The sequence below is a fragment of the Montipora capricornis genome, chromosome 10, assembly GCF_036669925.1.
Source record: "Montipora capricornis isolate CH-2021 chromosome 10, ASM3666992v2, whole genome shotgun sequence".
In the NCBI taxonomy this organism is placed as follows: domain Eukaryota; kingdom Metazoa; phylum Cnidaria; class Anthozoa; order Scleractinia; family Acroporidae; genus Montipora; species Montipora capricornis.
In genome coordinates, this window is record NC_090892.1 from 8,636,782 (window position 1) to 8,649,281 (window position 12,500).

General features: G+C 39.6%; 1 protein-coding gene and 1 long non-coding RNA gene across 2 annotated transcripts in view; one reads left to right on the forward strand and one right to left on the reverse strand.

Moving 5' to 3' along the window:
• Positions 1 to 2,800, reverse strand: part of LOC138019436 (uncharacterized) — a 4,548-nt gene extending 1,748 nt beyond the window's left edge. Inside the window, exons 1-3 of the long non-coding RNA XR_011126156.1 lie at positions 2,347 to 2,800; positions 1,121 to 1,233; positions 1 to 406 (exon numbers count right to left, since the gene is read on the reverse strand). The exon at positions 1 to 406 is cut by the window's left edge and continues 1,748 nt beyond it. This is a non-coding gene — a long non-coding RNA (uncharacterized lncRNA). The remainder of the gene's footprint in view (positions 407 to 1,120; positions 1,234 to 2,346) is intronic.
• The window catches only part of LOC138019435 (uncharacterized), a 23,178-nt gene that overhangs the window by 6,025 nt on the left and 4,653 nt on the right, over positions 1 to 12,500 (forward strand). The window contains exons 3-6 of the mRNA XM_068866226.1: positions 4,444 to 4,639; positions 10,667 to 10,741; positions 11,423 to 11,508; positions 12,227 to 12,455. Of these exons, the coding sequence (XP_068722327.1) occupies positions 4,444 to 4,639; positions 10,667 to 10,741; positions 11,423 to 11,508; positions 12,227 to 12,455 (586 nt within the window). The remainder of the gene's footprint in view (positions 1 to 4,443; positions 4,640 to 10,666; positions 10,742 to 11,422; positions 11,509 to 12,226; positions 12,456 to 12,500) is intronic.

Consider the following 12,500-nt stretch of genomic DNA (forward strand, 5'->3'; position numbering starts at 1 on the left):
GCATACAACATACTTCGATAAAATATTAATGTGTCTCAGTATAACAAAATGGCTTTTATGTACATCTCATACAAGTCAGTTCTTACAGAAAGAAGTCAAACATAAAATGGAACATGCCTTAGGATAACTGATGCAAAAATTTTGCAATCGTTGAACTTTACCACTGTGTTTTTTTTCTCCAACAGAATTGTTTCCGAAAAGAAAAAAAGCCTTGTGATTAAGCTGATAATTAATATTACAAGCATAGTATGCTCCCAGCAAAAAAGTTAAAGCAAATGAAAGTTTTAAGAAAACCTTGCTTTCTGCCAAAAGTTACAGTAAATAGCTCTAGTTCACTTAGTGTGCCAGAAGCAACAATCCTTGCAAATGTTGTTTTTAGAACGTCACTGTTGATTGACTCATCATCCTTAAAAGGAATTAAAGAGAATAATGATTAGTATAACCCCTTCCAAAATTAAGATCATTCCACAATATTCTAACCAAATAGGAAGAGAGCACAAATCCAATACATCCCTAATCCTGAGAAACAAAAGAGGCCAGCCAACCATTTTGGTGTGCCAAATAAATGGAACTACATGTAATACTTGCATGAGAAATTATATACATGTACCTGTAACATTCTTTTGATTCATTGAGTAACTTAGTGTAAGTTATCAAATTAATTTAGTCATAATGAAAAAAGTAAACATATAGTAGTGGAACTCATAGAACAAATCTTGACAATATCTTGCCAGACGCTGTTATTATTTATGTGTGATGGGGTATTTAGAATTATCTCAAATAGGAGTATTTCAGATTTTAAAGTGAAAGTAGATCTTGGGTGAGACAGTGGATAAATAAAACTGCAGAATCATCTTCCACTAATCGCCAGGCACTATTAGTTTATACTTACACAGGCCTGTAACTGAGACGGTGCTTTATAATTATTTTATAACAGTGACTGTCAAGAATTAGTTGTTAAAGTGTAATTTATGTGAGTTATTTGTAAATACTGTATCTATATGCACCACTTGTTTAAAAGCAACAACCAGCTCCTAAGTCTTTCAGACTTTCAGCTGTTTAACTGCATTACAGCTTTTTACAGAAACATGCCTCAAAGGGATTTTTTCATGGCACCAACCTTTTCTTTTCTTCTTGGCTAGCCTCAGCACTTTCTGTAACCAACTCTCTGCCCAAACTTCCCAGCAATCTTTTAATGAACCAATTCCCAGCTGTACCCGCCTCCAATTTGAACTGTTATCAACAAATAAATATAGTGAAAAGTTTCAGTTTTCTTAGAAGAAAGTAATTCACAATCTCACTCACATTCCAAACAAAAATTATTACTGTTACTTACAGAAAAAAGATGTCATAAAAATTACATCCAGATAATAACACGCAATATCACCTGTCTCATATAAAATACTGGTAATAATAGAGCTGATCATTTCTAAGGCGTATGACAACTGCAGACTGCCTACAAATAGCTTTCAATAACTGTGAGTTAGGGTTAGTTTGTGGTCTGCATTCTGCAAGTGTCAGACACTGTCATTTCTGTTAAATAATATTATAAGTGTGTGAAAGCAGACTCATCAAAATTTGGCTCTCTTTTCTCTAAACGCAAATAATAACAATCTCAAGCATTAACATACTATTTGCATTGAGTGAAATAGTTTAAATGACAGCTTAAGCTTTCTGCTTTCTGTCATGAGAGCACTCTAATACCAGATCATTTTGCCTATAAGCATTTGATCTAAAGCTTTATTGCTCTTTTGAAATACATGCCAATTTGTTAAAGCACTTAAGCCAAACTAAATATCCGTGCCTGACAAATCTGGTACTTGAAGGTGCATGTGAAAAGTCTGAATTCTACATAAGCTGTAAACATTTTTAAATTGTCACTTTTGACAGTAAGGCAATACAATATGGCCCGATTCAGACGCTGCACTTTTCATGATTAAGTACATGAAAAGTTCGGCGTTTGAATCGATTAAGAAAAGCTATTTCAATTTGGAATGGCTCAGGCGGTCTTTTCAACTGGCCTAGACGGGAATTCGGCTTTAGCATGGCCGTGGATCGGCTTTGATTTCAGACGTCGAACATTCCATGTGCCGAACTTCATGCATTAACCATGTTTTGCCTTCTACATGAAAATCGCTGACAAAATCAATTGGTTTTCTTGGTAATGGCTTTGGAACTGCTGTGGATCGGTCAATTAAGTTCGACTTCTGAATCAACAGGCGTACTTTTCTTAATTTGAATCAGTCGAACTCGAATTGAGTTCGGCTCAAGAAAAGTACGCAGTGCAATGTCTGAATCGGGCTAAGGCATCAAATATTATCTGCTCATAGTTCAGTTAACGCTTACCTTTTTTCTTGAGTTGTTGTAAGCATTTCCTTGCTTTGGATCAACATTTAAAGAGTACACAAACGAAAAACTCGTCAGCACAAATTGTGATCGTTGATTCAAACGTGAATAAAACCGCCGAAAGACCCGCCGATCCCCGCCGAAATCAGTAAGAGCTGCACCGGTGACTGCTGACCAAAACGGCTCACTAGCTTCCAGTCTGTTCTCTAGTGCGTTATCCAAGATGGCGGCGGATAACGATCTTTCTTTCTTAGCGCGTCGTCCAATCAAAAACGAAAAAACCAGCAAGATTCAGAGCGGCCTCATCGTATTAACCCTCACTAAATTAGGATTTTAATCCTGTAAAAGTGTTGACTTGGAAGGGAGTATAATTTACTCTTAATTAGTGGAGTACAAAATAAGAGTAAATTTTACTACGTTTAGTTTACTCCACTTTTTCACTCCACCTCCTTGAAAACAAAGAATTAACCAGAGGATTCCACAAAAATAAAACAAACCTATCTTAGACTGGCTAAGTTTAAATTTACTCTACAAAAATACATAGAAGTAAAATCCTCTTCTACTTTTTTTCTCAAAAAGTATAATTCAAGTGGGGTAAACGTTAATCAGTATCCCGATAAATAGGAGTAAAATTAACTCCAGCACATTATATTACTCTGAAGGGGGAGTAAAATTTACTCTAGCAAAGTCAGTGCATTTGACTATTAAGTAGTAAGAGTATAATTTACTCTTGGTGGAGTTAAATTAACTCCTCTTAGGAGTACATATTACTCCGCTTTATTTTACTCCAGTTTTTTACTCCAGCACTGGAGTGAAATTAACTCTGAAAATAACAGTGAAACCAAACGATCATCGCGGTTAATAATAGCAATTAAAGTTGCAAAATCTAGGCTTGAACATGCCGGCGCGAACGTGCAGCCATACGTGCCGTGTCGAGTTCTTATTAGAAAATGTTAGCATCGACAACGAGTGTGATCTCAAGTACGACTTCTGGGATTTTGGTTACTGCGCATCCGCACTGCGCAGCCCGGCCAATCCCGTCCCCAGAGTCCGCTTTTCTTTTAGTCCGCACCAAGAACACGGACTCTGGCCACTTCCAATTTATGCGCAGTCGGAGTGAAGGTCCATTTCGTAACCGTTGCCAACCACCGTTGTTTCAAAGCCGGAAGTCCGTGATTTGCCGGGACTTCCTGCCTTGGAAGTGGCCAGAGTCCGTGTTCTTGTTGCTGACCAAAAGACATGTGGACTCTGGGGACGAGATTGCAGCCCTGCGTGCTCAACTCGTCCCGGCAAGTTGGTCTGCGACGACTCAACATCGAAAACTCACAGCGCCAAGTGCGAGTTTGCCAAAAGGCGTTTACTTTTTGCCGATTACTGTAAAGGACTTCAACTAGAAAAAGTCGAAACACCAGCAACTCATTCAAAACTGGCGCCGAAATATGAACTTCGTCCCATAATAGTATTTTCAGTAAACTGGAACTCGTATTATACGCATACCTAAATACGACATCTAGAAAGAGTACGGGTTGTACTTTTTCTTTTACTCGCACTCGTTGCCGATGCTAACAAATCAAGTACACCGGAGTCAAGGTTTAAGTGTGAGTGAAGGTATATGAAAGCAGTGACTGAATTAAAACTATGGATGTGAAACGACTTTTAAGAGCAAGAGCAGAGTATAACTAAAAAAAAGGTGGTACAGAAATTTGTTTTTTTAGCCTTCTCTACCACTACTTACGTTAAGTCGCTTTGTAAAGTGAGACAGCTTTTTTGCAGAGAAATTCGATTCAAAATGAGGCCACATCGAGTGCAAGAAGTCTCTCTTTTGCGCTATATCGTTAAAACGAAGACGAAAGTATCGTACGGCGAGCTTCCAAAATTTCGAACATCGAGTAGAGAAGCTTCGATCCGCAAATAAAGTGGGCAAAGAATCAATGAGGAAGATGGGAAAAATTGTGTACCCAGAGAAAAATCTACGAGTCAGGTTTTGATCAACTGAAATTCAGCTTTCATACGAGGCGCGGACAGTGACCATGCACTACTCTAGCGTGATTGCCTTTATCCTTTTGAATTTATGATAATTGATTGATTTGTTATTAGAGGGGGGTCAACGGGTGGGCCGTGTCCATCCAAAGATAACTGGAAATTCGATGCCACTAAAGAAGAATGGACCAAATTGGACGAATGCTCAACCCCAAGGACTTACCCTTCAATGGCTATGCTTCCGCCACTGAATGGTAGCGTGCGAAGAGTCGTGTTATATGGAGGTCAAGAACATAGAATATCAGTGCTGGGGGTAAGTAACTAAGTAAGTAAGGAAGTAAACATACACTTTATTTAATGAGGGTAGCACTTAATATTGTTATATAGCTGAGTTTTTGCCCCAGCAGCGCAAGCTCTCATTGGTTACTTCGAGGTCACATGACACCTGACAATAAAACTGTTTCCCGCCAAAAGTTTCTGAGCAGGTAAAAATTTATGACGTCAGAGTGTAACAGTGCACTGTTACCCGCAAATGTTGACCGACGATCGCCGTTGCTGTTGCCGTTGCACGTTTTTCTTTTTGTGCTATTTAACAAATCACTTAATGACTGTTCCCGAGAGAAACAGTTCATTTTGTTTCCCTCGAATCTAAATGTTTCCCTCGGCTGCGCCTCGGGGTAAAATTGAGATTCTCGGGAAACAAAATGAACTGTTTCCCTCGGGAACAGTCATTAAGTGTTTGGTGGCCTTCAGAATAAACCAGACCACAACACCGGGAACTCTTAGTGCGGGGCCTTTCGGAGCAAGAGGCCCCCGGTTCGATCCTTGGTGACTGCAACGTCTGTTTCGACTTTCCTCTGATCAGTGTAGCTATAGCCTTAAATACCCGTAAAACGGAGCACTAACAGAGGAAGGGAGGGGGGAAGGGAGGGGAGGGGTAAGGGGCGCACCGTCTGCTTCCATTGATACCAGTTTAGTATAGAGCGGTTTTCAATCGAGTGTCGTAAAACCAAAACCAAAGTAATTAGTTTGGCCAATCAAAAAGGAAGGAGACAATCCAGTAAACCAATCAAAACTTGAAGTAATTACACGTACCCGAGACAAAGCGCGGGAAAATGTGCACGCGCGAGCCACGATTGGTTTTGGTTTCACTTCTGATTGGTTGAAAAAATGGCGCGAGAACTTTGAACCGATCACTGAGTGAAGTAATGCAAAACCAAAGTAATTATCTAATTACTTTCGACACTCAATTGAAAACCACTCTAATAAAGTGACTTTAAATTTACCTCTACCTTAACTCTGTGCTCTGCTCTTTCCGAATAGTGTGTGGGATCTTTAACGTCCCACACAGGTTATGAACATGGAAGAGTAGATTTATAGTCCTTATCCGAGACGACTTGGACGTCTAACCATTTGTGGATTTTATTACAAAGGCAACAGCTCTTCCTCCTCACTTATCTTATTTAAAGACCCTGAGTGTTTGTCTGGTCGGAGATGAACTCACGATCTCCCGCACGCCTTATCCAAGGCTAACCGATCGGCGGTTTGCAAGTGAAAGCAAAACAGCGATAAGTACTGAAAAGGAAAAGCGATAAGTACTGAAAGAACATTTCCTAGACAGATATACCCAAGAATATTTCAAGACTATTTCTTTAACCCTTTGAGTGCCAAACCAGTTGCTGCCTTGGGAACCGGCGGACATGCTGGATATTTACGGAAAATTAGCTTTGTTGTCTAAAATTCTAAAACGAATGTATGGCCAACGTAACGCGTGTCCTGTAATAATTTATCATTTATTGACGGCAAATATTTCTCTTGCTGTGCAAAGTGAAAGGCTTAAAATTGTAGCGATGGTAAAGCCGAAGTAGTTTTTATTAAACTTTGAAGCCAATTTGTTTATAACAAGATATCTTCTAAAATTTAACAAGACGATCTAGGATCGTAAGTCGGGCTGTGGCCACACGTGTGCTGCTAGGGATCATGAGCGTTGAGTAGTAGTTCTAAAAAAAGATGTGTAATACATGGAAAGATGTGCATGTCTCAAAGAAAGATCACGAAATTTGTAATCACACTGGCAAAAAGAACATGTATTTCGCCATGAAAACATTGCTGACTTGATGTCCGATCTCACCCATAGATCACTTGCTTGTAAAGCGCATTTGAATATGTCAATAGAAATTGCGCTATATAAATTCATTACCATTACTACCATCAACTTCACCAATATCAAGACTCTTGGGTAAATCTGCACTTGTGAGCTCAGGTGACGATAGAATTTGTTTCCTTGGTCAGCAATGCAACATAACGTCTGGGATTTCCAATAACTACAAGACTTTGCTGTTGCGTAACACATTGCATAAAGCCCTACAGCACAGCATTGTTTACAAGTGCAGTTGCATTGTTCTTTAACACTGTTCACTGCAGTTATTTCATATGTACTAATATGCAGCCCTCTGAGTTCAGAGTTATATAACTCCTGAGTTCATAATTGTCACCTAGTGAGTGTATAGCCTGGAAATACTGTACTAAGCCCTGAATGGATGGTACTTCTAATAGTACACATGTACCTTGGGGATGGCTAAAACAATCTTCATCTCTTGCATCTTATAACTCCCATTATCAGTATGATAGATACTAACACCAATATATCCTATTGTCAGAATAAATGAAGAATAATTTTGTGACAAGAGCGATTCAAATGCACTGTCTGTAGGTATACTGTACTGATATCCCTCACTTATTGAATCACTGTTATGTAGATTACCTGTGTCGCTTTCACTATAATTAAGCTGGCAATTGTTCTCAGACATAGCAATCAATATTATTCATCGGAGGCTCAGGATTTGTTTCTATGTCATTACATAGATTTATTTCAGCACTGCATCGTCTATGATCACCATGCATTCTTGTACAAACTCATTGGTCCACAGCATGTGTACAACACTTGATATTTCTTCAGATTTACGCGTTTTCGTGTTCCAGTGTATTTTCCAAAGCAAGTAAACGTACTGTTTGACGAAATTTTCGTCGAATGGAAGCTGGCTTTTTCCTCACTTTTTCAAACGAACGGAGACTGGCAATTATTCGCCTTCTTTTCATTTGACTACTCAGCCTGCAACTGATGTAACCATGAAGTTTTGACGGCAAAGGAGTGATCTTAAGAATCTTTTTCCACACAAATACCCTCCGTTTTCTGCTTTTCTGCGACAGACGTTTCAGCTTCTGCACAGGAATCCTACTTGGCTCGCGATCACGACATCTCGCTCGACACATGGCATTCACGTACAACACGGTTATGATTCCAATAAACAAATTTAGCATAACGAGATCTCAATTCCTCTCTATATTTTAATTTCACTACGCCATCATGTTGATGATGTACAAATGGCTGCATTGCCTCCCCTAATACATCACATTTTCCCAGGACATTCAACATTGCTCGTGTTGGTAACGCAATCGTATACAACACGCGAACGTACATGATTACACAGAAAACTAATGCAGTACAAGGAGAAATTGATAGAGGTGATAATCCACTTGATACATTGTACAAAATATATGAAATAATGATCATGACAGTCATAAAATTAAAGAAGTTACTTGCATCTTCGCTTCGGTAAGTGACGGCTTTCTTGTTGTTGTTGTTGTCCTTCGTGCCATTATGTTGATTATCAAATATCAGAAATATCAGCGTAAAAATTTCGCGTAAATTTCCTTAATGTACTTCTGTCATTGCTAGTCATAGTTTGCACACATTTTGTACTAAATGACTGCTCAACTGATCTCTTTAGAACTTGTAAGGTCGATAGCAACATTTGAGATATTTGCCAAGCAAGAGTTCGCGGAACAACGACTTTCGAAATGGACGCTCATTTTCGTGTTTTGATGTGGGTCTACCACGAACAGTCTGTAAGTGGTTTGAGCGTATTGGACCTAACACCGTAACTCGCTTCTACCATTCCTGTAATCATTCATGTATGCCTACCATCGCAGAGGATCAGTTCTAAGGTTATCGAAGAGAAATGAAAATGAAGCGAAATGAACATTGAGCCTTCACTACATATCTGCGGTATTGCCCATTGCACGTGACGGACATTTGCGAAGAAATACACTGGTAAACCTAGAGTCGGTCGCCCGACTAACAAGAGGCTACAATTAGCCTAAACTCGGGCCTGCAAGAATACAGTGGTGTATAGTTAATTTAGTACTAAAGAAAAGAAAAGAGAGAAGTCTGTCCTTCTTACTTCGGCCTGTATATTGCACGGTTTCTGTTTATGTGCACAATACATCGAATCATAAAGTCTACAAACTATTTTACCTTCAAATACTTAACCATGCATAATATTTCACTGAATTCCGTTTTCCGTGATGTGTTACATATGAACCATGGCAATTACTAGCTTTACAATCGCTGGTTCCCTCGTTAACCCAATTTATTACTAAGACTTGTTTACATTACCAATTTACGCGAAAAGGGATAACTTGGGAATTTTCAACAATATATCGCTTTAATCTAACTCAAAATCATTCAGATATTCAAAGCGTCCTATGCATGATCCATTTCCTTCGGTTTTATGTTTGTAAGCATATGATTTGCAATACTTCAGGTTTACGTGTTCACAACTTTGTTGTGTCTCGTAGATGTTAAGATTTCCAATTACAAACTCTGTTTTGACTGGCCACTCTATAACTCACTGTGTAAATAGCTCACCCTGAATTAAAAATAAATACGTTTCGTTTCTGAGAAAACGAAACAACAACTTTCTTTTATAAATCCTACCAGGTATTCCTGATTTCTGTATCAATTTAACTTTCATTTTACATTAACCTGTTTATCTACGCTTTTGGAAAAGTGTTACATACCACGTGCTTAGATTTAAACGCATACCCGCGCGAGGTAGCTCCTATACTTGTGTTTACGAGCAAGTGATCGCCTAGTAATACGATGAAATGTGGATGACCTCGGTACATTGTTAACCAAATATGTTCCAGCAAGTTTCGTCCTTTTTTTTCTCAGCCTTTTCTCTGTAATTTTCCTCGGTTGTCGATCACATCTATATCGATTCACACGTAAATCACAACGAAAGTAAACACACTTTTGCATATCGAGACCTGTATTTCTCCTTTGGAATCAAGTCTTTATTATCATTAAGAATCAAATAACTGTACAGCCTTTCAAACTATATCACAATTATTTTTTCAAGAGCTGATCAAAGTCTCCACCGATATCAAATCTTGTAAAACTAGAACAGAACTATACACACAAGATGGCAATGAACACGATCGTTAATATGGCTAGTTGAACAAAGGATATAAGCTAAACCATTACAAAGAAACAAACTGTTTAACAATAAAAAACAAAAGAACGCAATGGACAAAAAACTTATCTTCGTAGTCAATGGTACTATGAACGGGAGGCTATTTGTTCGCGGTGAAAATGGTACAAGCGTGAGGCCATCTGTTTGCTGTGCCAATGTTGTCTTCAGAAGATTCCAATATGGCCTCTATGTTGTTTGTCTAGTTATTTTCCGTTTGTCGCTGTCATCTTCAGAGTAGTTCTCAATAAAGTAGCCGCTGCTTATTAAAGAATTCGTATTTTGACCTGTATCGCTTTCAATAGTTGCGTCCATTTCAGTTACATTTGAGTACATTTCCATTTCATTCAGTTCGCGGAAAGACCCGTTTCGAAGCTCAGACGCTCGACATCTTTTAGTGTGGGTCTACCGTGAAAAGCGTATGACTTCCTTTTTATGTGTTTTGAGCGCCCCAAGTAGACATCGATTAAGCCAACGCAACGTCGATCTCCAGTATAAATCCAAACAACGCATCTTCTAATTTTGGACTACGTGGTTTGCTTTAAATAACCAATGTAAACAGCGCCAGGTGCCTTCTATTGTGCATTGCCCAATCAAACACTGCCACGTTTGTGCATTTTGCTGCACAGGAAAAAAAGTTGAAATCTAACCTGCCCTTACGGGCCCGAGTAATTAATATGTTATGTGGTATTCAGACAAAGTGTTGACAATGGCGTCGACTAAAAGTGCGGGTTACGGACGGTCATGACTGGTTTTGTGCTCACTTCTCATTGGTTGAAAAAAGTGGTGCGAGATATTTAAGCCATTCACGAAGCGTGAGTTTTTTCGTTCCGGAAATCGCCTTACAGATAATTTGTCCGGTTTCAATCATTTCTGGCAACTTGATTCATGCACTCTAATAAAACATTGTTGACATTTGTGATACCTTTTCTCTCCAAGCTTCTTTAAGAAATCGCTTAATATACAAGCAATCTGAACACGAGTGAAAGGGAGTGTTTTTAGGTGGTTTCTGCCTTTTTCAACAGACCCCACATTATGCACGTGATGAAATAGCTGTGCTTAATCCTGATACCAACGAATGGAAGAGAGTTAAAGTAGAGGTAAGATATTTTAAAATTTATCCGCATGTATAGTTTATTTTCAGCGCGCGATCAAGTACGACCTGCGATTGAAATCTTAGCGTATTGCTGGCTAGAAGACGTCTATCGAGCCTATTATGCAAAAAAGCCTAGTTGTTCCAAGTGGAAGAATCTGATTTCTTGAACTTTGGGGCATGCACAGGTTTATGAAATGACTCACCGGATATCACGTGGTTTGGAAGCTTACAAAAATTGTTACAAAGCTTCTGAGGGGGTGTTTACATGAAACCGGGGCGACTTTCGCACCGGCGCGAGTTCACTCCGGTTCACTCTCTTAGCTCTGTATTTGTTTACGTGATATCACCGAAAAAAAGTCATGCTGGGGCGACTCACACCGGCGCGAGTTCACCCCGGTTGCTGCATCGGAGCGAAAATTTCGTTCCGGCGCGAAATCTCGCAACGGTATCATGTAAACGAGGAACGACCACTCGTTCCGGTGTGAAATCGGCCTCCCGGTGGCCTGGAACGGGTAGCACATGCGTACTTTTCCTGATAGACGCCATATTTACAATTTGGATTCACGCCTGTATTTTATCGATATGAAGTGTCCCTTCACGTAAACACGATTCGAATTCACCTAGTCAACATGTAAACGCCGTCCTTTCTTCAAGCCACTGACATTAATTAATTACGTTGTTTTAGGGTAGTAGTCTACCTCTTAGGAGAGATGGTCACGTGATGACTACAACTGATGAAGGAATAGTTGTATTTGGTGGCGAAGACGTGGAGTAAGTGTAAAATACAAAAAACCTCAACGCCGTGCGAAACGTCCCGAAAAGTGTGAATACGTTTTGGATAGAGATTGTAGGTAGGACACAGGGCATAGATTGTCGAGCTACGACATGACATTGAGCAATACCAGGCCCGCAGGTATAATGCAGACGACCGTCCCTCAAGGACTGTCCCTAACCCTAACACTTCGCCATAAGCTAGTGAGGAAATGACGTCACTTCTCCCTAGAGCCAACCATCTGAGCTCCACTGAATGGGTCAGTTTTGAAAGTGAATCATGGCGGACAGTGAAATCCAAAACTTACACTCAAAGCAAACAACCTTTGATCGTAGTAGCACTTTAATGAGATATGACTGAGGGTACCCAAATTAAATTTTCGTAAAAGCAAGGCATACAAGACAATTTGAAGCCTCCCGTTACAAAAAGGGGGATTGGAAATTAAGTAAAAAATAATTGTATATCAGGGATTTTATCCTTCGTTTGGCCGGACCAAAAAAAATATCGTGCAAATTAAGAAAAAAGGTTACCCTTATGAAATTGAAATCGAGTGAAACCAAGCCCGCATACCAACTTTATATCTCCGAAGCCGGGGCTTAACCCGTATCGAAGAGGTGGGAGAAGTGTTTAATAACCACTAAGCCACCCTGACTCTCCCATGAAGGACATTCCTTAAACAAAGTATGAATTAATATTTGCGCAATCATGTTGTAACAGAAATGAGGAGTATCTTAATGATGTGTGGCTGTTAGAAGGCACCGCTTCAGACGCCGACGAGAATCCTTCCGCTGGTAGTTGTGGCTCACTTGATTTTAACCTCATCGGACTCCACGCTCTTTTCATGTTTCTCGGGTGGGGTGTATGTCTTCAAGCAGGTGCCTTTATTGCGCGTTACTTCAGACACATTGAAAACGCTTGGTGGTTCAAGATGCATCGCATTTTGCAGGTGAGTTTATGATTATTACATCCATTTAGGAATCACTGGTAAAAA